The 25,250-nt window shown below is 31.5% G+C and overlaps 2 protein-coding genes across 2 annotated transcripts; one reads left to right on the top strand and one right to left on the bottom strand.

Annotated features, from left to right (window-relative positions):
• Positions 1-1,113: 1,113 nt before the first annotated feature.
• On the bottom strand, positions 1,114-12,075 carry LOC111716748 (neuronal calcium sensor 2). Its single transcript, XM_023492223.1, has 8 exons — positions 12,028-12,075; positions 11,325-11,379; positions 7,460-7,492; positions 5,931-6,013; positions 4,697-4,751; positions 3,668-3,731; positions 1,855-1,927; positions 1,114-1,269 (listed from the first exon to the last, which is right to left on the bottom strand). The coding sequence occupies exons 1-8, from the start codon at positions 12,066-12,068 to the stop codon at positions 1,146-1,148; spliced, it is 528 nt and encodes a 175-aa protein (XP_023347991.1). The 5' UTR covers positions 12,069-12,075; the 3' UTR covers positions 1,114-1,145.
• Positions 12,076-15,513: 3,438 nt separating this feature from the next.
• Positions 15,514-23,446, top strand: LOC111716749 (uncharacterized). Its single transcript, XM_023492224.1, has 10 exons — positions 15,514-15,592; positions 16,325-16,385; positions 17,959-18,005; positions 18,517-18,553; positions 19,016-19,104; positions 19,470-19,532; positions 20,073-20,132; positions 20,709-20,760; positions 21,916-21,967; positions 23,321-23,446. The coding sequence occupies exons 1-10, from the start codon at positions 15,525-15,527 to the stop codon at positions 23,440-23,442; spliced, it is 651 nt and encodes a 216-aa protein (XP_023347992.1). The 5' UTR covers positions 15,514-15,524; the 3' UTR covers positions 23,443-23,446.
• Positions 23,447-25,250: the final 1,804 nt, after the last annotated feature.

The raw sequence follows: 25,250 nt of genomic DNA, 5'->3' as shown, positions 1-25,250 counted from the left end.
ATAACAACGGATCGTATTGCATTCTTCATCTCAAAACCAGTCAAATGTCAACAACAAAGAGAAAACAAAGAGGATTCGATAAGAGATAAGGAAAGAGAAGAAAAGAGACAAGAGAAGAGAAGAGTAGAGAAGAGAAGAAAAGGGAAGAAAAGAGAAGAGAAGAAAAGAAAAGGGAAGAAAAGAGAAGAGAAGGAAAAATAGAAAAAAAGAAAAGAGGAGAGAAGAAAAGAGAAGAGAAGAAAGGAGAAGAGAAGAAAAGAGAAGAAAAAACAGAAAAAAAGAAGAAAAGAGGAGAGAAGAAAAGAGAAGAGAATAAAAAATAGAAAAAAAGAAGAAAAGAGGAGAGAAGAAAAGAGAAGAGAAGAAAAGAGAAGAGAAGAAAGGAGAAGAGAAGAAAATAGAAGAACAGAGTAGAAAATAGAAGAGAAATAAGCAAAAATAGATTGCGTGAAAGAGAGATCTTGCATTTTACTGACGTTTCATCATAAAAATATGTTAAAATTAACTTTATAGTAAAATTGTATGGTATTCTTTGATCATTTAAAGATTTTTGATCATTTAGCATTTGATATTCTGATATTTTAGCCAGATAATGATTTCAAGGGTACAGTTGTGAATTGGACTTGGTCATCTTTTCAAAAAGAGGGTCAGTCCACCAGTGCAGCGACGTCTATTGGTTCTCACGCAATATCAATAAGAATTTTGCACATTGATAATTCAAAATTTAAACTTAAAAGGACTGTAAAGGAAAAATGAAAGGGAGTATAGAAGGAAACCTGAGAATCTCAGACTTTGAACGATACATATAAGATATCTATCTGATATTCCTTTCTCGAGAAAACTGTGTCAAAATTATACGAAAATTCATATATATACAATTTTGTATAAAAATAGTAGGTTTAAACAGATTATATACAGCAAATATTCAACCAATCTAAAGACGATTACATCCCACAGGAGCCTGAGAATCTTAGGTTTGCTCCTATTATAATTTTTTAATTTCTATATTGCATCTTTAATAGATATCATTAATAATATTATTTCTTATAGTCCGTATAGCCTGTATTACGTCACCATAACTCCAGCCAATGGCAGTGTAGTATACTGGTCATGCCTAATTTCTGTCTGTAAGTAAGACCTTTGTTCTAGAACGAGGAACAAACGAATAAAAAAAATAAGAACAATCCCAGCCCTAAGTCTGTGACCTGTGAAAATTCTGTTTGTTTAAGACCTCCAAATAGTTCATCCGACTTCTGTATTACGTCAAACCTAGAAATATAGAAAGGAACACTGCATCAAATTCTATTTTCCATACCTTATATTTGTGCAACTTGATGTTGAATATAAATTCTGAGGCCGAATTTAAAGAAATTATGCTGAGTCTTAAATTTGAGACTCATTTCAAACATAGCTGGTTCCAATTAAAATTGTATTCAGTGTTTTTAGATGTTACCCGGCGCTAAATTGAAACCGGTTTTTGGCGGTCCAGCAACGAAGTTTCTTTAATTTCGGCCTCTGCTAGATTAAATAGCAAAAGGTATAAAAATCCAAGATGTATAAGGTTAAAAATATTTCAGCAACTTAGTATATTTCACATAGATTCAGCCTGTTATGAAATGTTGCATCAACTTTGTAGTGTCGCAAAGCCTGTGGCTTTGATGTTACGACTCTATTTTACTTATGTTTTTTTTGTAGCACAAGGCATGTACATATTAGAACTATAAAGCACTATATAGCCTTTAAGAAGAATTTTGCAACATTTTTATCAATTTATGCGTGAAAACTTCCAACCTTTAAAACGCACTGATTTCCGTTGTAATTTTAACATTTAACATTTTTAAATATTTTGTTAACCTTGATGTTTTTCTGCCTGTTGACGTCATCAAAGCTAAAAGAAGGTCGATAATTTCTCCTGAATCTATACTGCCTAGAAAAGAAAAACAGGGGTCAATACAAGGTACTAATGCAAGGATAGTTATTTAAGAGGTGTACGCATTTTTTGTACTGCAGTGTAATGAAATATTCTGGTCATAGGAAACTATTATGTGAATTTTCAAAATTATCAAAATTAAATGCTTTTAACCTCCTCGGATACTAAACGAACACTGATGCATGCATCTTGTTTACAAAGTTCGCCCAGAGAGAACTGGTTTCAATATGTACGCAGAGTATATGCGACCGCAATTAACTTTCCTTGCATTAGTTCCTTGGGTCTATATAATTCCATTTCTGATTACATATGGGATTGAGGTTGAAAGTACAGTTAGGGGCATGCAAATACACTTTCTGTGTCATATGGAACTTGGAAAGTTTTTTTGTGTACACTTACTAGACTTCAGAAATGTGTACTACATTACATTTGGGATGTTAAAAGATGTGAATATTAGTATTTAATATAAGAGATAAATTATTATATACAGAAAAATAAACACACCCTTGCAGTATACACCCTGCAGTATGGAGGTTTTTTTTTACAACTTGACATCATACTTGTAATTGTTTACAACAACAACAACATGATTAACTTCTGCCCCAATTATATCTGCAGTCAATCCCAGGGAGTAAGGAATACAGGGGAGATATAACTGACGCGGTTCGCCCTACCATATGATTATACATGCTTTGCAGACGGGTACTTCATTTGAATTAGATATATTTCTCTGATGTACATTTACTGCGTAAATAATAACCTATTCTGAATATTTTATATACAAATGGAGTACCCGTCTGCAAAGCATGTATAATCATATGGTAGGGCGGGCTGTGTCAGTTATATCTCCCTTCTATTCCTAACTCCCTGGTCAATCCACATTTGGAATCGTGTTGGATGGAACTTTATGGAACCCATGAAAAACAGTTCAATTGATGAGCTTTCCTAAGTCCTCAAGTCAGGTCGAAAACAATGATATGATAACTTCTAGCAGCATGGAGGGAAGAGCATCGTGTTCCGTTTTCAAACATTCAAAGTTGTAGCTTTTAAGAGGCAAAATAAGAATAGGAGGTGGCTTTCTAATTTTTCTTTATAAGGTTGCTTCTTTTACAGCTTACAAATGAGATTTTCAGGACTAATTAGAAAATTTAAAATAATGAATCATTTAAAGAAATTGTATAAGGCTTATATAAAAAATTTGCATGCAAAAAATACAAGTTTTTTCTGAGTATTTTGTGCGTATTTTGGTGCTAAAGCTTGGAGATAGTCCAATATAAAATACAAAACTTTAAACTTATGTAAAAAAGCTATTAACCAAAATGATTTCAAAGATATTAGTATTATCATTTTGAAAACGCAAACTTATCAAGATATACAATTTTGTAATACAGTAATAACCATAAAACAATGGAATGGGAAGACAACATTATAGCAATACTGAAGTATCTAATATTCTTGCCAAGCATTCTAAAAGTAAAAAACCTTAAATGTATATATATATATATATGGACCTTTAAAATGATGCACATTGCGCACATGCCTTGCAGTAGCGGCCAAGCTCTGTTACTCGCGAATGCCGCAATGAATTATAAGAAGAGAGAAATTAGTATATATTTAGGGTAAGGTTAGGTTTAAACACTTTCTGGGTCTCGTGCTGCGGCTAGGACAGGCTAGGGGGCCGAGCGCCGTGGCTAGAACACAGATTGGCCACTGCCTTAGTTCTATTTAGACCTGTACCTGATCCATCGGAATCAAATAAATGAAAATTCCAACGGATTCTCGCCTCCACAGGTCGTCTTCCCTGAAAGTAAATAGTTTTATAAAATATGGGAGAGGGCTGAGGGGGAGATTGCAAGGGAATTTTTGTCAGCACAACTTTTTGGACTCGTACAGACAAAACACAAACATTACCAGTCAAGAAAAAAATAGTGGATATGTTATAAATATACTTGCGGCTTTCACTATTTCTTTGTAGAGAACGAATTATTACATATTGATATGTTTGTAAATATTGTTTATAATTCCGCTCAGTGGATTTGTTTACATTTTATAATACATGAAATAATTGTTAATAGTTGGCGCTGTTAGTGATTTTTTAAATATCCCCATGGCTAGGGCTGGGCATGTTCCAACTTTTTCTATTCGTTTTGTTAACGGCTAGTTCCAACCGTTAAAAAACAAAAATTTTAGTTAGCCGTTAGTTTCAAAGGAAATAATGAAATGTTTGTTCCGTTAACGGCTTTTTCCATTTTTTTTAATTATAGATAGTTAACGATCTCAATTTTATAAACAGCGTTAACAGAAAATTTTCAACAATGCTTAACGGCTCTAGCCGTTAATAGTACCGTTATTACAAAATTAACGGTGTTTTAACAGCATTAATGGTGAACAAAATTTTATTTAATTTTTTTTAAATGACATGCAATTTTAATAAGAAAATAACGAAATTTACCGTTTTTAGCTTTTCAGTTAAAGTTTCAACTGTTATTTTTTTCTCTAAAACGGATCATCCATTTCGTTAACAATTAAAAAATTAATAATTTTTTACTTTTGTTAACGGACTCTTTCCTTAATTTTCAAAAACCCCCATTTCGTTAACGGACCTTTGCCCAGCCCTACCCATGGGCAATCTGGACTAATTGGTTTCTTTAATTTGAGTTCAATCCTGTTTTGGTCTAGAGTAAAAAATGTTCAAATTTACATTGCTGTCTTTTAAAACTGTTTAATCTGCAAGTAGAGCTGAACTGTGTAAGTGGTGATGTTTACCATTAAATCAGAAGCAAGCATGAACTGGACAAAGGTCAACCCTCCAACACATTCTCTAAATATAATTATTTTAATTTATATACTATAGTTTGATATTTATAAAATATATATACAAGAAAGATTCTTTTTTTTGCAAGAGTTGCATCAGAGTTTCATCTCTATTTCTGTTTGCTGTGTACATGTGCTTTCAAGTAAAAAAAAAATAATGATAAAATTGCTTAAACATGTTTCTCTTGACTTTTACAGAATATAATTTTCGTGAGTTTTTTCGAATAACTTTTAAATTCATGATAATATTAATCTAGATATTTTGTTTTCAAAAAAGTGTTTCCAGTGGAGGAATTTAAACAAACTCAAGTAATGTTAATTCCTAAGAATGAAAATGATTGTGCGAAATACACTGAGACAATACAAGAAAATGGTCAGTTTTTACACTTCTATGAAGGTTAATTCCTCTCTATTTACATATTCACTCTGTGGTCAGCATACAAAGAACTTCTATTTTTCATCTCACGTTTAACGTAATTATTGGAAAAAGTTGAATAAAAAAGTGTAAACAAAGTCATTGCTCTTGACTTAGACACAAAATAGTTTTGTGGATTATTTTTTGGATCTAAAAGGTATCAAGACACACCAAAAACTAAAAAATTATAAAAATTATAACTTTGTACAAGAGACGACACTTTTAACTATTTCTTTGGGCTAACTCTGTTGATAAAATATTTTAAGTTTTATTGTCAATAATAATTGAGCGCGAATATTGAAGAAAAATAAGAGGATACAATTACTGATTATTAATTATGATACAAGGTGTCCCAGGAATTTTGATATTATATAGCAAAATGAGACTTAAAAGTAGTTTTTGATTTACTTGTGACATTCAATCGTCAACCTACATTAACATTAACATGTATGATTTTTTAAACAAAAATTACATAATTTTCATAGTCTTGCCATTTCCAAAATGTGGTCTGCCGATTTTGTGCTGTCAATATTACAGGAGATATTAACGAACGAAATTCTTCATATCTCGGGAAATATGAAAAGCAAAAAAAGTAGAGTACATTTCGAAATGTCAGGATCATCATTTATTTTCTAAAGTATTTAAAAATCAGGCTAACAAAGAAAAACTGCCAACTACATCAAAATCAAAGACGACGTTTAAGTCGTCTTTCTTCTGTCATGTTTCGTTTAATCTGTGGCTTGAAAGGAGGGNAAGGGGGGTGATGTAAACCTGTCAAAAAGTTTGAAAACATCTTGAAGGAACTGGTCCAGGTCCTGCCCTCCAATATTCATTTCTTTAAACAGCTCGTCCACCTAGATAATTTTTATAATTCGTTGAAAATAGAAAAAAACTTTCTGAAAATATGTTAAGAATATATAATTTCAAAATCTGATTTATCGCCTCAAAGTTTAGGAAGTCCAATCCTTAAATATTTACATCTAATGTCGCAAATTTTACACCTGGTTGCAAACTTTACACCATCAGGTCGCAAACTTTACACCATCAGGTCGCAAACTTTACACCATCAGGTCGCAAACTTTAATGTTGCACACTTTACACCATCAGGTCGCAAACTTTACACCATCAGGTCGCAAACTTTACACCATCAGGTCGCAAACTTTACACCATCAGGTCGCAAACTTTACACCATCAGGTCGCAAACTTTGCAGCTAATGTTGCACACTTTACACCATCAGGTCGCAAACTTTACACCATCAGGTCGCAAATTTTACACCATCAGGTCGCAAACTTTACAGCTAATATCTCAAACTTTACACCATCAGGTCGCAAACTTTACAGTTAATATCGCAAACTTTACACCATCAGGTCGCAAAGTTTACACCCAATAACGCAAACTTTACACCACCAGGTACAGATAAAGATACAGGGATTACAAAAGTAGAGTGTACATGGTGTAAGCTTTAATTATTTTATTAAAAATTGTTATCTTTTTTATTTTGCTTCTTAAATGTTTACTTACATGTATACTTGTAATGAACCACTTGCGTATACAATTGCGTATACTTGTATGAATAAAATGCGTAATGATAATTTTTTCTACAATTTCAGAATTAATTCATGATATATTTTTTGACAAAACATTTAATACATTGACATTTAAAGCTGTATAAATATAATACGAATAAAATATTAAACATTACAAACTAAACACTGGTCACACAAACTGGATCAAAATATAAAAAATTAACACCGTAAGTTTAGGATGTTAGGTACTTTCCCTAAGGTATTTTCCCAAATGGTAACTTCCCAAATATGCAATTTCCCAAGCGGCAACTTCCCAAGTCTGTCCTAGCCGCAGCGCTTGGTAAATTGCGCATTTGAGAAGTTGTCACCTGGGAAATTGTCACTTGGGAAGTCACCTTTAAGAAAATGCCTTAGGGACAGTACCTAACACCAATAAATATAGGTAATAGAAATTAAGATGCTGTGTCGAGTGTTTTATCCCTTTATTGTAAAATATATTGTTTATTTTCAGAGTTAATAAAAACAGTATTACAACTTGTAAAACAAATTGATATAAGAAGGAAATATTATTTATAATATAATTGATATAAGAAGGAAATATTATTTATAATATAATTGATATAAGAAGGAAATATAAGAAGGAAATATTATTTATAATATAATTGATATAAGAAGGAAATATTATTTATAATATAATTGATATAAGAAGGAAATATTATTTATAATAAAATTGATATAAGAAGGAAATATTATTTATAATATAATTAAATTACCTTATCTCTGAGTAATAAACCGTTTGGACATTCCTAAATTAAATAAATTTAAAGGGACTGAATAGGAAAAATGAAAGGGGGTATAGACTGAAAGCTTTAGCTCTCGATCGCGACCCATGAAAGTTAAATCTGATGTTCCTATCTCGAGAAATTGATAAACAACTGTGTCAAATTTATATGAAAATTAATATATATTCAATTTTGTGTAAAAGTAGAGGGTTTAAATAGATCAAATTCAGCAAATATGCAACCAATCTGAAAACTATGATATCCCAGAGAAAGCTTACTGTAACATAGGTTTACTCCAATTCTAATTTTATATTTGTTATTTATATTTTTTATAGATTTAATTCAAAATATTCTTTATACGTCCGTATTGCTTTACCAGAAGTTCCACCAATGGCAGTGCTGTAAAGTGGTCATGTGATACAGGTGAAGACACGTGATCAGTATACTGCTCTGCCATTGGTGATAGTTCTGGTCACGTGATTTAAGTTTAAGATTTTCTAAATTTTACATATATGAACTTTCATATAATTGCAACACAGTTTTAAATCAATTTCTCGAGACAGGAACATCAGATAAAACTTTCATGGGTCGGGATCAAGAGCTAAAAAGATTAGTTTTCAGCCTATACCCCCTTTCATTTTTCCTTTACAGTCCCTTTCACCCCTTTCCTACCAAATAAATATTTGTTCTAATTAACACAAGCACCTTTCTACAGGCGGTATGCTTTAACAAAAAATGCCAGAGTCCTCAAGCATTGTGTCTAGATTTCTTATTTTGCCAATACCATACTAATTCATACTAAGTTATAAATTTAAACTTTCTCTGATTTAAAGAATAGTCATTTTATGTGAGTTTGTCATTCAAGAGTTTGACTTTCAAGAGTTTGTCTTTCAAGAGTTTGTTTTTCAAGAGTTTGTCTTTCAAGAGTATGTCTTTCAAAAGTTTGACATTCAAGAGTTTTTCTTTAAGTGTTTGTCTTTCAGGAGTTTTCTTTCAAGCGTTTGTCTTTTAAGAGGTTGTCTTTCAAGAGTAAGTCTTTCAAAAGATTGTCTTTCAAGAGTTTTTCTTTTAAGATTTTGTCTTTTAATAGTTTGTCTTCCAAGAGTTTGTCTTTCAAGAGTTTGTCTTTCAAGAGTTTGTCTTTCAAGAGTATATCTTTCAAAAGTTTGTCTTTCAAGAGTTTTTCTTTAAGTGCTTGACTTTCAGAAGTTTGTCTTTCAAGAGTTTGTCTTTCAAGATTTTTTCTTTTTTGGGTAACCCTTTTTTAAAATATATTTAAGATTGCATGATGAAAAAATGTTAATATTTCACCAATGCTGAAGTTTCTTAATATATTATATTATTAACTAAAGAAACTAATTCCCAAAGAGGGGAATATTATTATTATTAATGTAAAACAATTTTACAATAAAAAGAAAATTAATTCTCAGTCAAAATGAAAAGTATGATTTATTTTATCGTCAAAATAAATTAATTTCGACAAATGGCACAAAATGCACTTAGCCCTAAAAGGGAGTGACCGGCAATGTATGGTGGTTGAACTGAATATGTAGTTTTTTGTGGACAAATAATTTAGGATCCATTTGAGACATATAACACGTTTCCACGATGTATAATTACTGAGTTTCAAAACCATGAATTGCTTTTTTAAATTATTAAAAAGCGACGACAAAAAATTTGAGCCAAATTCTACAAGTAAACTTTTTGGTTGTATATTAACAAGTTGAGAAAATAAAAATTACCTGGTATTATCGAAAATAAGTACACTTATTCAATTATTAGTTCTATAATCTCTCTTTATTAACAAAGATTTTCTGCAGATTTTCTTGAATTTTTAATGAAAAATCTGCAAACAAATTCATAGAAAATAAGAAATTCACCATAATGATGAAAACGAAATAATTGATTCTAACATTGATTTATTGACAAATATCTTTTGAGAAAGATGTTCCTAAACATTTAATTAGTTTACTTTAGAATTTTTCCTATATTACTTGTCGTCGGATCTTAATAATTAAAAAATAAAATTCTGAAAATGTAAAACTATCCAAATGGATGATTTTGAACGTCGACTTTGCTCTCAAACTCAGTAATTTAATATCGTGGAAACGTTTTATATGTCTCAGATGAATCGGAAAAAATTTTTCTACAATACTGCATACTCAGTTCAACCTTGATACATTCTCGGTCATTCCCTTTAATAGTCAAAAAGCATAATTTTAATTGACCCTCCATGAGGGAAGGGTTTATTTCTAATAATTTCTCCATTATTTCTTTCAGCAATTAATGTGTAAGTCACTTTTGCATAGAACCCACAAAAACACAAAGCTCTTTCAAGGTTTGGTTCTCAAAATTATTGTTCATTTTCCATCTATTTAGCTCGTTTTCTCACAGAACGATCGTTTTGTAAAATTGTTCGTTAAATAAAATCGTTCGATTAGTAAAATAAATATTTTTTTAAAAAATCTTTTGGTTCTATAAAAAATAAGCGAAATCGTTCATGACCATTTTGGAAACTTTCAATATTTTTTTCGTTTTTAAAAAACAATCTCTTTTTTTGTTTTTCTGAAGTCTTAATTTTCCAATTCGTTCGTCCATCAAGGGTCCCGTTGTTCATAAATGAGAAGCCCATAATAAATTTAGCTATTGCATATTAATAAATAACATTTTTCTCTATACGCTAAAGGGCAATATATCCATAGAAAGATGTATGAGAAAACCAAACTCCCCCCCCCCCTCCTTAAAAATATGATTGCACCCTAGTGTTTTGCCTTGAAAAAGTACAATTCAATGTTTAAAGTTGTTTATCCCAAATGTAATTATTTATGGCAGGAAATTACAAAATGGAGCAATTATAAACCAACTTTAAATAACAATATTATGATTAACCTGGCTAATTTTGTGTTAACCCTATTTAGCCTGGGAGGGGGGGGGAGGGATGAAGCTCAAATTTTCTGGCTTTTCTAACTAACACAGCCCCCTCACCTAAGACTAAAATCTTGGCTTTAATAACTACTGCCTGAGTCCTCAGGCAAACTGCCTAAATGCCTTATTTTACCAATACCAGACTAAATCTATATTTAGACCTACTTCCAGTCATTGGATTTCAATTTTTTATAGCTATTTGGAAAGCCTTTAACAAAAGTAAGCAGATTGCACATTTTTTGCAAGGAAATTTTACACATACGCTTTTCAAGGGAAATTGGCACATTTTCATTTTTTATTGGATGCACATTTAGGTTTTAAAAATGTTGCAAATGTTTTTGCATTCTTGAATTCGCTGGGTCAAGGGCTTTTAAAAAAAGGCCATTTGACCCANATGTTTAACCTGACTAATTCTTATGTTTAACCTGACTAATTCTAATGTTTAACCTTACTAATTCTTATATTTAACATGACTAATTCTTATATTTAACATGACTAATTTTTATATTTAACCTGACTAATTCATATGTTTAACCTGACTAATTCTTATATTTAACTTGACTAATTCTTATATTTACCATGACTAATTCTTATGTTTAACCTGACTAATTCTTATGTTTAACCTGAATAATTCTTATGTTTAACCTGAATAATTCTTATATTTAACCTGACTAATTCTTATGTTTAACCTGACTAATTCTTATGTTTAACCTGACTAATTCTTATATTTAACATGACTAATTCTTATATTTAACCTGACTAATTCTTATATTCAACCTGACTAATTCTTATGCTTAACCTGACTAATTATTATGTTTAACATGACTAATTCTCATGTTTAACCTGACCAATTCTTATGTTTAACCTGACTAATTCTTATATTTAACCTGAATAATTCTTATATTTAACCTGACTAATACTTATGTTTAACCTGACTAAATGTTGTAAACCAGTCTTGTATTTCTTCCACATTAAACTGTGTCTTGCTTTAGAAAAAAAGGATTAGGTACAAACCATGATACTACAGTGTGTCCTACGAATGTTACTAATAGAAAGACGACATTAAGATAGTCTTGTATATTTGGAATAAATTGCGGCATTTGTTCTTAAACATGGTTCCTAACATGATTCTTAACCCGAAATTTTAGTCATGGCATTTTTGCACTGTCAATAATACCGGAGATTGTCTAAATCTGAACAAAATTCTTTATATCTCCTGTGACTTCTGTACTTTTGAAAAAAAACACCACATTTTGGAAATGCCAGAAATAGTGATATTCTGTCGTCATGCTAGGAAATCATGAATTTCAAAGTCAATGTATGATAAAAAAGCAGAAAGAAAAAGGAAATCATGAATTTCAAAGTCAATGTATGATGAAGAAAAGCAGGAAGAAAAAGGAAATGATGAATTTCAAAGTCAATGTATGATGAAGAAAAGCAGGAAGAAAAAGGAAATCATGAATTTCAAAGTCAATGTATGATGACAAAAAAGCAGGAAGAAAAAGGAAATCATGAATTTCAGCAACAAAAATTCATTTCTTTTAAGTTTTGTTCTACATTGGTGACCCTGCATACAAAGAAAATAAATAAAAATAAAGAATTTTTGTATTTCTTCAATTCTTGTACATAAATTCCTAAGTAGAAATTGCTCTGTCTTTTTATCCAATTTCTTCATTTCATTTTTATCTGAAAAAAACGATAACAAAAAAAGTTTTTGGATTTTTATAACAATATTTTGTGGCTTTTAAAAATTTAATGAAAATCAACTGTTGTTGTAGGCTAATTTTTTAAATCTCGATCATCCATAAACCTTCCCTGGGGTCATGTAAAGTCCCACACAAAATGTGGGCCTGATCGGTTCAGCCGTGTTGACGTTTATTTGATACAAACAAACAGACAGACAAGCAAAGTATATATATAGATAGATTGCAAATGAATACATAAATCAAATCTAAATACATTATTCCAATAAAATATTATTATTTGTCGTCGTATTTATCAATATAATGAAGCACGGCCGGTCCGATATAATTCAAAAACCGGGCAGACATCTAACCAGCTAGTGTAAGCTGTACACATATTTACAGATTATACCAGGCAAAACAGGACAGGACACCAAATTAACTAGACCCTTCCAGGGATATTAATGTCGAAGAAGACTTTTGATTTCAAGTTTTGATGTTATACCAAGATTTTAAGTTTTGATGTTATACCAAGATTTCAAGTTTTGATGTTATACCAAGATTTCAAGTTTTAATGTTATACCAAGACACATAAACATGGAAACAAAAATAAGCTGTTAATTAACAGCTTTTCTTTGTTTACTTGTAAACTTGTAATTAAATTGTAAGTTTGTAAAATTGTATTGATATAAAAACCAACCACTGTATCTCTTTTCAGGGGGGGGGGGGGAATGTAAAGTTCAATATTTTTTCTCCCTAAAATGTTTATTTACCCAGCTGTAATTACAGTTTTGGTTTAGAGTCTCTACACGCCTCCACGAAACATAATAAACTGAACCATATTTTATAGAATGCTTCGGGAAACATTAAAAATAACGTTTATATTAAATTGTATTAAATAATGTCTATCAAAAATAAACTGTGTTTTTATACAAAACAAAGTGTCTTAAAAAAATCCATGACATTTTTAAGAACTTTTTTCAAAAATATTCTTCAAAAAAAACTTATATGCTTTTAAGCCTAATAATGTGTATTTGGCGTTTTTCCTCTTTACATTGCTGTTTTCCATAAATTATGTTTTTTTTTCAAAGTTTATTGTAAACAAAGAGAAACTGTTAATTGGCAACTTAATTCTCTTTGTTTCCATAGTTATGTGTCTCTGCTGTTTCCGTAGTTATGCGTCTCTGCTGTTTCCGTAGTTATGCGTCTCTGCTGTCTAAATGCTTCAGAAAATCAAAATTAAAATAGAAAGTTGTCTTCATTGTATTGATATATTCGACAATGATTGTACCCAAACGCCTATATCTGTTAATTTGCGTCTGATTTAAACTTTGCCATAGAGCTTGTTAGTACAGAGTAGAGATGTCAACGATAGTGTAACGTAACGTAAAATGTACGTTTTTGTACGTTACGTTACAATAATGTGTAATGTTTGGATATATTCTATATAACGTGAACGTTAAACGTTAACGTTATAGGAGCTCATACCTAACGTTGTTTCTGTAAATATTTACCTTGCATGAAAGTAGAACGTTAAAAAATTGTGATTTCATTACATAAGCTTTAACGCAACGTTGGGAAAGTTTTTTAAAACGGGAAATGCAAAAGCGTAACGGATCTTACTGTTTTTCCACAACATTTACTAAAGCTTAACGTTGTATAAGGTATTCAAGTGCAGAAAATTCATTACGTAACGTTACTATAAGCCAAAAATTTTCATAATGTGCAACGTAACGTTTCAAACGTTAATACTTTTGATGAACACTATCGTAACAAAAGCTAAAATCTAGAAAAATCAAAACGTTGACATCTCTAGTACAGAGTAAGCATTAGGATTTATATGCAAAGCCAGACGCCTCAATTGGTTTAATTAAGAAGCCACAGAATATCGTCTTTTCTATAGTTTAAAAAGATTTAGGACTTTTAGAGCATGTATCTCACCAAAAACTTTTATTAGAAACGCATAACTTTTATATCTTTGTGGATTATCTTAAATGAGATTGCAATGTTTGGTTTGCAATTTTTTGCCTCCTTCAAACCATGCTTTTTTGGGGCCTTGCTCACTATACGGGCCTTGAATTTTGCTTATAACCAATAGAAAACTATATTTTAATGACATTTATAAATTTTGATTTTAAAATATTTTGTATTTTTCATTCAAATGAGAACTAAGAAGTTAATAACCGTGTCGCTAATTTCCGATCGTTTTTATCACCTTTAAATGGTTAATTTGTTTAATAAATAGAGTTTTAATGTTGATTGTTTGAATTCAAAATCAATACTGCATCCAATGACGTCATATGCAACTGTACGGAGCGTACACACTATTCGGATAAATTCCTAATGCAATATCTTCATACTATTGGAACATCTTTGGACTAAAACTGCATCCAATGATGTCATATACAAGTGTACAGAGCATACACACTATTCGGATAAATTCCTAATCAGAGATAAGAGAGTTACAGAGATCGATTATCATCTAAATCTTCAAATAAAAGACTGAATTCATAAATGTTATGTTTTATGTTTAAAATTGGACTAAATTTCTTTAAAAGATGTAAAACTTAACCCTGAATGGGTATTATGTTCAACAAGTGGCCGTGAGATGGCACTCTAAAAACCTATCGTAAAAACGTAGCATGTCGTGCCGGGTCAACTTAGGCCTATGTAGCCCACCCTGTGAAAGGAGATAAGCAGTCTGTGTAGTCTGTGTATTTGACTATCTTTGAACTTGGCAGATGCCCAAGTCTATTGTTTAGTATACAAAGTATATTAAGTATAACAGTGTGAATACATTCTCTTAAATCTATATAATAAAACAAGACATTCGTATATATATATATTAACCGCCTATGTAAAGAGTGTTTTTAGAATTGAGTCTTTGTCACAAATTGGAAATTTATAATCCCTTTATCTCTGCAACCAAATGGTGTACATCTTTGATATTTCAAACTTAGATTATTTGATCTATTGAAATATTTAAGGTCTTCCACATTGAGTTATTATTATGATTTATTTGTCGAACACATAAAATTGGTTCAGATATTAGATTAGAACTATAATTCAATTTACACATAGGTTTTCAACAAACGACTTTAATTCTTCTCAAATGTTGTCTTCTTCACAGATATAGGATTAAAGACCAGAGTTGAAGTTTAGTAAGTGTAAGTATAAAGTCATTATTTATTTATGAAATATAACAAAAACATACAAAATTAGGTGTTTCAAGAGAAAATATTTAAAAACCTCCAAAAATAAAGAAATAATGAGAATATTTCCAACCAATTTAAAAAAAAATAGAAAAAATAGAAATGACAGGAAAAGGAAACGAAAGGAAATGAAAAGTGATATATTTTTGTTTGCATTATATTTAATATGAACTAGTGGTGGATTGTTAGCATTTTTCGACGATGAGCTATACATTTTTTCAGATTGCTAAAGAAAATATGCTTTATCTGTTTAAAAGAAAACCGGTTTTGTCTCTAGAAAAGTTAGCGTTGCTCAGCTTCCAAAGGTTAACTATTAAATTATTATTAATTTATTTAATAACAATATATTTTAAACATGAAGACGATATTATATTATATCCATGCTTAATCGTATTTGATGTTGTTACAAAGTAAATAGTTTTACTCATAGATAAAGATAGATTGCGCATAAGACGACATTTTTTATCTTGAAAGATATAAATGTACAGAGATGTTTTAAAGATACTCGTATTATATAGATTAACTAGGTCGGTTGTGAACATTGGCTGTTCTTATGTCATTGAGTACTTGTGGCGTACATGAGTTCTGTATAGAGAAATTTAAGTCAGTTTAGTCCTTCTCATGTCCTTCTTCAGTTCTCGTCATGATAATTTGATAATTTGATATTCTCAAAATAAAATTCACTCCTAAGTGGTATAATAATTATGAAATCCATTAAAACACCAAAGACACCAAACCACCCCGCTTATCATTAAAGTACACTTTGACCCCTAGAATTGTATGAGTTCGCGGACTGTACAATTCTTGGTGATTTTGCGAACAAAAGCTATCCATGTTTATTTATTTATCTATGGTTTTACTAGACACTTATCAACTCACTAGTTTAGCGAAGTGGGTCCGTTTACACTGCACAATTGCTGTGTTTCATCCTCATTGGACGTTTTAAAGCTATAACTTGATTCTAAAAGTCGTCTTCCTATTTCAGAGTTTTCTAATTATATAGATGTATAATTCTAAACCAGAACATTTTTGTTCAGATATTTAACAGATCACTGTTGGGTCGTGAGCAACATGTATTCTGGAACTAAATTTGAACAGGTAGAAACTAAAAGGGACTGTTCATAAATCTTCCTCGTTTGCCTGCCTGACGAGTTTAAGAAAAGTACAGTTTTCTTTGACGTTGAGGATCAGACAAAGGCGTAAATGAGACGACATTTCACTCTTGAAATGAAGGATAGGCTGAAATTACATCTACATTACTTTTAAAGATTTAAATCCTATAATCAAATTTAACCCTAATGCTAACGTGGGGGCTAAGGTGGGGGGGGGGCGTTTGGCGCCTCCCCCCATTATTGACATTATTGACACTATCACCGTGAAACTTTTTGACTTTTAATGAATAATACTTTAAAGGTTTTTTTGTAAAAAAAATATTTTTTTTAGGGTATGGGAAACGGTACAGGGCGGAAAAAAGTAAAGTCTGTAACTTAAATTCCAATTGATTATCCCTAAACAGGCCTTCCTCTAGTTTTTTTTTGCCCTAGCACTATTATTTTTGACACTATCACCGTGAAACTTTTTGACTTTTAATGAATAATACTTTAAAGGTTTTTTTGTAAAAAAAATATTTTTTTTAATTTATGGGAAACGGTACAGGGCGGAAAAAAGTAAAGTCTGTAAAAAAAACTCTAAAATAGCCCACAACTTTTTTGTGACTAAAGCTACAGATCTTAAAACTATATTTTCGAAAAGCCCTTGCAAAATGCAGGAAGAACATGTGTCACACTTTGATATTTGTTTTTTTCTCCTTTTTTTAACCCTTTTTCAGCATTTTTTTCCACCCTCCCTAGCACCTAAACTAATAAAATTTTCGGTCTATTTTATTCTTCTTTGAGCTGGCCATGACAAATTGGGCTATCAACATGCATTTCAACCCTATACCTATTCTCTAAGGTCTATTTCTAGGAGTTGGGGTGCCAAACGCCCCCCCTCCCTTCCGGCTATACATAGATTAAAAACCCCCCAGCCTTTATAGGGTTAAGGAACTCAATTCAATTATTTGAAGTTCCGGCCCACTAAATTATTTTTTATTATTTTTTTCTTATTCTTTCTCATAGTTTCTAACATTATGATATCTTTTGTAACTTTATAAACCCATCTCATCAAAATCAAATCTCCTTTCCTCATTTTAACCCTATTTGCCCCGGGGGGAGGGGTCAATTTGACCCCCTATCGTTTTTTTTGCGATAACAAATTCTAATTATAATTCTACAGTAAACTAGTTTGTTCAATTGTTGTTTAGGAACTTAATTCTCAATTGAAATTTGAAAGGAAATCAAAAGTAGAATTAATTATTTCTTTATATTCACTATATTGAATTCGATGTTTGTTGAAAATATGTTTGCTGATTTCTTCAAATGTCGTCTTTTCAATTAAACTTCCTGGAAATCTACGAAAAATATTTGTGAGCAAACAGACGTTACAAAAACCAATAATTAAATGAAACTACTTATTTTCGATGATAAAAGTTAATTTTGTTTTCTCAACCTGTTTCAGAACAACAAATTAGTATAATTTTTCTTACATTTATTATGACAATGCATGAACCGGTCACTCTCCCATTACATTGAATTTTTGAAGAATGAATTTTCATTGTAAAATGTGTGTCCAGGTTGTGAAACGGGAAGAAGTTCTCTGGCTCCATATCCAAGAATTAAGGAATGTAATGATTTAAAAATGTATTCTCAAACATAAATATTTGGCTTGCATTTCTGTTTGTTTGTTCGTGTCAAATATACTTGATTACGATGGAACCGATCTGCGACCTCAGGGTATGAAATCCTTCAATGCTAAGAAGAAATCCACATATTTTTTTTACATTAAATGAAAAGAAAGGGCAGATTAAAAATCGTCTAAATCGATAACATTGTTACTAGAATTTAAAAGACTAACCAAGTTAGAACTATGTATAGAAAATTGATAAAACAGTTTTTTAAGATGGTATCAACATTTTTTTAACAAAATCAACGAAAATCCTCTTCAAAGATTATTACCCGATTAGCAGAGGAAAATTGTAAAAGAAAATTAAGAAAATTAAGGGGCCATAAAAAAAGGAAAAATAACAAAAAAAATCAGAAAAATTTTGATTTATCGGTTCTTTATTGAATGTATAGTTATAGAAAATCTAACACGATATTCTAATTTTAATAATTTTAAATCTTATTTGTAGAGAACATATCTTCAGTCATGTCTCAATTTATGTACAGGTATTAGTACTTCAATTTTAGGAAAGTTTGAGCCCAAATCAAACTAAAAATTTGATTTTTATTACTTTAAACTACACAACTATGTATTGCTAAGCATACGATAATATTTATTATTGTCAACACAAATATTGTGCAGTTTTTGCTACTATATCGCGAATGAATATAATGAACCATATATCTTAATTATTTTTGGATTCGCAGATATGAAAATCTAAAGACTAAAAAGCGTCTGAAGTGTCCTTTTAAGGTTTCACGTTAGAATGTGTGCATGCTCAATATTATATTGTTAGTGCCTAAACATCCTTCCTTGGCTCTTCTGCATAATAAGCAATGCACATTTAAGGAGAAACCATAATTAAGAATCATTAATGTTAAATTATACGAACAGGAATGTAATTACTACAAAGGTTCAATACTAGGGTTGATTTAGGTCCTAATTTTAGTATTTTTATTACTGAAAAGGAGGACGTAGTGCAGATGATAATATCAGCTGTGAACGAGGCGGCAGAAGACAAAAGAAAACAATATACAATGAACACAGAAATAGGAAGGTTAGTCAACATTTAGAATTCAACTAAAAACTTTTTTTGTATCTATATTTTAAATAGTTTGGTTGTCCGATCATAATTCAGGAACCCCTTGATTGATTTGTTTCCAACATTTTCATAGTTGAGTAGGTTTATTTTTATGGAGAAAACTCCAAGCAAAGCTGGGTTCACTGATAGTATTCAAATAATTTTATATCTTGACTTGCATGGATTTATATTATTTAAAACCTGCAAACCATTTTAATGACTTAAAAAAATTTAAACCCCGCTATTTTAAATTAAGTCAATCGATAACAGCAGTATTTAATAAGTTATAAAGAAGTTGGATTTAATTCTGTTCTAAACTTTTTTTTACAGATTTTTTTTAGATACAAAACTGAACTGTACTGCATAGTGACTATGGTAGATTTGATTGTATCCCCCCAAATCAGGGACAAATATAGATTTCTTATTTTTATCTAGTATTTTTAGAAAAATGGAAAATATATGGTTGTTTTGAATAAAATGTCAACGGAATTGAGTCTTTTCCATGCACAAACTAAAATTTTCTAATCCCTTTTTCTTTGCAACCTGATAGTGTACACCTATGAATTTTTAAGCTTGGACTATTTGATCAACATACATCATCTTGTTTTATCTAAAATCTACGACATTGGGTTGCAAAGATATAGAGATTAAAAAATCTTTTTAAAAAGGAATTTAATGTCTTTTTCTGTGAATGGGGTGGCGTTAGTTAACCATTAGAGATAAGCATCATTTATTTGAACAAATATAATTTTTCATTAAGTTAAGGGTGTCGTTCAGAACAAAAATAACGATCGTTCAGAGGAGAAATGAAAAAATGATCTGTTCTAATTAGAGAGTGAGGAGAGGGAGAGGGATGAGAGGGAGAGGGATGAGAGGGAGAGGGATGAGAGGGAGAGGGATGAGAGGGAGGGGGGAATAGAAATCATAGATTTGTGTTTTTGAAGACGCCTGGATCTACCAAATATTCCTAAAGTATTGCGCACTCATCTAATCAGCAGACTCAGGTGGGTTTCTTGCATTAAAGGGACTGTACGCGCAATTTCATTTGATTAATAGATTTACGACGGTTTAACACTTTATCAGATAAACTATAGATATTCATGTCTTTGTTTTTAAGAACTGTTTATTTTAATATGTGGTTTCTCTATAAAATTGATAAATTGTCAAGTCAGAAAAAACAAAAATATCATATCATCCACATTATTGATGAGATAAAAGTGCCCAGGGTACCCTTGTGAATTGGTCATATATACCCTTTACATGGAGGGTCACTTAAAATTTCAACCTGATAACGTAGACTTTTGATATTTCAAACTGCTTATTCTGCTGGATCAATTAGTCAATTAATTATGAAATATCTGGTTGCAAAGATATGGGGAGTATGAAGTGAGTAATTGGTGTTAAACTAGCAGGATTCAAAGTGAAAAATAAAAAGACGTTTTCAATAATATCATGTTGCAAAATTATTAGAATTATAAAATCAGCGTTCTTTATTAAATGTGCAAAATTATGCAAAAAAAGGCCATGGTCCTTTACAATAAACATATGAAAAATACAGTTTTAATTAACTTTGAATTTAGATCGTTCACTGGACTTCATTTTCTGGAGATTCTGCTCCTTGGGTTCGGAAAGGTAAAGGAATTGAGTCTTCACCACAAACTTAAATTTTATAATCACCATATCTTTGCAACCCGATAGTGTAAACCTTTGATATTTTAAACATAGATTAATTTATCCAACAGAGTTCATAGTTTAAATTATCTAAGCTCTATGACATTGGGTTGCAAAGATATAAGTATTAGAAAATCAGAGTTTGTGGCAAAGACTCAATTCCTTTTTGTGTATCTCTGGATCTATATAATGGGAAATGAAGAGTTAAAGGGAGAGTTCTTGTAGTTTCAAGTGAACTTTTTTTTTAAAGAGGAACACACCCTTCAAACCATTATCTGATTAAAAGTTTTAAGAACTGTTTTATTCTGACAATTTACATTGTAATTTCTAAAACATAAGTGCGCAAGTTAAATTGAAAATACTTAAATTTCTACTCCGACAAGGAAGGATATCTTATAATTTTTTAGCCAGGCAAAGCTTTTAAGGGTTCTGTTGAGAATCGAACATGTCTCTTTACTAGAGGTCAATCTCTTGATATATGGTCTACACTAGTCTAGAGTCTACAGTCCCTTCTGGGTAGAGCTGGGCGTGCTTCTACTTTTATGAAATTGTTTGTTCCGTTCCGTTTATTCCTGTGATAGAACGATCATTCCACAGGAATGATGTCCAGCCCTACTTCTGATGGGATTTCAAGACATGCTTGAACTATACAGGCATACCCTGGAACACCAAAGATATCACGTGGGACACCCTCTTTGAATGGGGAGTCACCTGAATTCCCATTACAATTTGGTAACGTAACCGCTAGATGCATGACTTTTTTTACAGCAGCATGCAGCATGCTTTAAAAAATGAATCCTGAGACCGAATTTGATGAATTTAACCGCACCACTGAACCGCCAAAAACAGGTTCCGATAGAGCACCGGCTGAAATCTCGAAACACTAGTTACAATTTCATGTGGAATCAAATACGCCACGTCTAAAATTTTAGACGCAGCTCAAATTCTTTAGACTCGTCCTCTGAGTTTTGAATTTGATTATTAGTTGAACTAGGTAAAGAGAATTAAACTGTTGCACTATGTGTGGTAAGATTTCCCTGTAGATGTAGTTCAGCTATCTATGCATAGTTCAACTTCTTTTCTCTCTTTTTATTCTTTCCAAACTTTTATATTTAGGATTCAAGAATGGTTGATAGTGCAGAGATTGTCGCTCCCAGCAATATTATAGGTAAACTACCGTATTGTAGCTTCCAGCAATATTATAGGTAAACTACCGTATTGTAGCTCCCAGCAATATTATAGGTAAACTACCGTATTGTAGCTCCCAGCAATATTATAGGTAAACTACCGTATTGTAGCTCCCAGCAATATTACAGGTAAACTACTGCGGAAACCCGGCTTTGCCTGGAAACTAAACCTGCTCCATGAACTGTGGTTTAAAGATTGCAAGCTCTCAAGCAAAATTCTATGAGAATATTGCCAATTACTTCTTTTAAACCAAAGCTAGAAACAAGTGCTTTATGGCGCTAAAATGTTCAGGTTAAGGGCTACAGAAAAGCATGTGTAGTTAGAGGGGTTAAATTCAAGACCAAGGCGTTGCGATTCTTTACAGCCGACCCTGTCTTAAAAATGGATGAAACTTTTTATAAGCTGGCTGAATCTAGGTGGTGGAAACCCACTCAACTTTTCCAAACCAAGCCAAGAACGTTCCTGTGGTTCTTCTGAGGTTCAGCATAAAAATTTGTTGCAAAGCGGTCAAGGGACTCATGAATTAGCTGAAGTTTATCAAATCCTTGAAACTTGGGCAAAAAAACAGATTTATCTTTATCCAGACAAAAATAGAATAAGTTCAAACCGTTTAATTAGAAGCTAGTTCATACCTCTGAATGGGAAGGTTTAAAGCCTGGACTAACAAGTTGAGTTCGGTATTTGAATTTTGGTCTGTATAATTCAACAATCTTTAGTTTACAGAGATTTTCTCTACAGTGATAACAATAACAATAAAAGAATATTATATCAATACTTCAGTGATGACTTTGTAGCAAAGCAAATAGTTTTATTAGCAACTTATTAAACAATACTCTAGTAAAATGGGTCTGTTTACACTGCACAATTACTGTGACTCAAGCTCATTGGATTGTTTAAAGTTATAACTTGATTATAAATGTCGTCTTCCTATTTCATAGTTTTCTGGTTTTGAATTTTTTCTGAATCAAAAGGAAATCTTGCAATTCTACAATTCAGTTCATGTTACAGTTAAACCTTAAATAAGCTGCATGCATCAAAAGCATTTATGAAATGTTGTCTTGACAATTTTTCAATGGGTTTATAATTTTTTTTCATAAATTCATAAATCTCAGTATTTGCGAAAATAAATAAATAGCCATGAATATGTGGGAACAGTTTTAAAGAGCTCCATATAATTATTTAATTAAAAACTAAATATCTGCAACATTCCTTTATCAGAAAGTGAAGAATACGACATTTGAAGAATTCTTTCGATGCATGGCTTATTTAGGGTATAATGCAATTTACTTTTAATAATGTTTTCTCTAACTGTAACATATCCTTGATTTCCCAGAGGCTCTGAGAAGTATGAGTTCTCTGACACATCTTATTCTTCCAACATTTTGCACAAACAACCTTCTAGCTTGCATTGCTAGAAGCCAATCAAAGGTAAATTTAACCATTTTTAACAAATAATGACATTAAAGTATGATAATTTAATTTTATTGGGCTGCTGTTACGGAAAAAAAGACATCAAATAGTGTCTATAGAGAGGGACCGTCCCTTTCCGCTCAAATTCTGAACGAAAAATAAGGCTTTTTCTCCGGCCACAGTTGTCTTTGAAAAGTAAGACTATTACTAATCAACCTGCGAATAGGCTGTTTAGTTTAACATGAAATTACCCAAATAAGTGAACGGTCCCTTTAAGCTTGTTTGAAATGGTCTAAAAGCAAAACTTTTGTACTAGAACCTTTTAAAGTGAAATGTTTCTGTTTTCACTGCACAATTGTTGTGTCTCTTGTTCATCGGGCTATGTAAAGTCATAACTTGTGTTTTTTGGCTCTCACTACATACAATATATTAAATTGTTAGAAATTAATATAAGAGTAAATGCTTCAGAAATTTCCATTACATCTTAAAACATACTTTGTTTGTCTGCCTTGCGTTATGTTACGTCGTTTCGCTGATTCCGCGTAATTATTACAAAATTTCGCGAAATTACCTTGTAGAAATTACGCGAAATCATGCCGTTTGAAGCTTCGCTGATTAAGCGTAATCCTGTGAAATTACACGAAATGAAAAATATTTTGCGTAACTGTACGTAATTTCGCGTAAGTGAATAACCTATTACGTTGGAAACCCTGCCATCTGTATGTTTGTATCCCAAAGCAACAGAACATCAATTAAAAGCTAAAATGTTTACTAGGAATAATGGGCACAGCAAAGCCAACTGGTAGGCTTAGTATTTAAAAAAATCATACTTGTGAATTTATAATCGTTATTGTTGTATACTAGGAAAAAAGGCACGGCAGAGCCCACTTAGTAATCGTATATTTTAACAGTGAAAAAATTTGCATTTTATTTTGAATACAATGGGATGTTGCTCAGTGTTAAAGAGTTAAGAAAGCTATAACAATATCAGGGCTAAACGATCCTTCTAACATTATAATTTATTTTATATTACATGTTTGTACTTGTAAGAATAAGTACAGTATAAAAGGTTTAGAAAATTGAATTTATTGAACCATGGAATGTTTGTACGGGAATACCAAAAGATCTGGAATTATTTGAATAAGGCCCTTACATAAGCCTAGTGTAGTGAGCGTAACCATGTTAGTAGTTAAACAGTCTGGATCAGGTTCATCTTACAGTCTGAATAGACATTCTTCTATTGGAGCTCGCAACACACGACTTAACTACGCAACAACTCATTACCAACTGCGCAGTGTAGAAAATAAAAACGCGTGAAGAAATGTTTAGAATTATCTGGTTTATTTATTTTGCCACTGTATACGCAGCCTCACTTGGACCTTGCAAATCTGTACATGTAACAGAATGGAAGACAGAGTACATAGAAATTGGGCAGGAGAAATGTTCAGCTGTTTATGTACATCACTGTGAAACTGTGAACAAGAAGGAATGTAAGCAAGTGGAAGAAATGATCTGTACAAGTGTACAGGAAAACCAATGCAGGATTGAGCTAGAGAAAAACTGTACACATGAAGAGCGTACCGAATTTAGAAAATACAATGAGACAGTGTGTACAACTATGTACATAAAAAACTGTAACAGTTCAATAATCATGGAGGGCAACAGGGAATGTACAACTGTACCATATGAATCATGTACCGAAGTGCCAAGAGTACAAGAGGTTTTAACAATCTATCCTGTTTGTAAAAACATTCCTCATGAGAAATGTCGGGTCGTGCCAAAGCAAAAATGTGCCAAAAATATCCAAACTGTGTGTTCAGAAGTTCCATACTCAAACTGCAAACAAGATGTGC

This window comes from Eurytemora carolleeae, unplaced genomic scaffold, assembly GCF_000591075.1.
Source record: "Eurytemora carolleeae unplaced genomic scaffold, Eaff_2.0 scaffold2185, whole genome shotgun sequence".
Lineage (NCBI taxonomy): Eukaryota > Metazoa > Arthropoda > Copepoda > Calanoida > Temoridae > Eurytemora > Eurytemora carolleeae.
The sequence above is the reverse complement of the archived record's forward strand: the minus strand, read 5'-3'. Positions and strand labels throughout refer to the sequence as shown.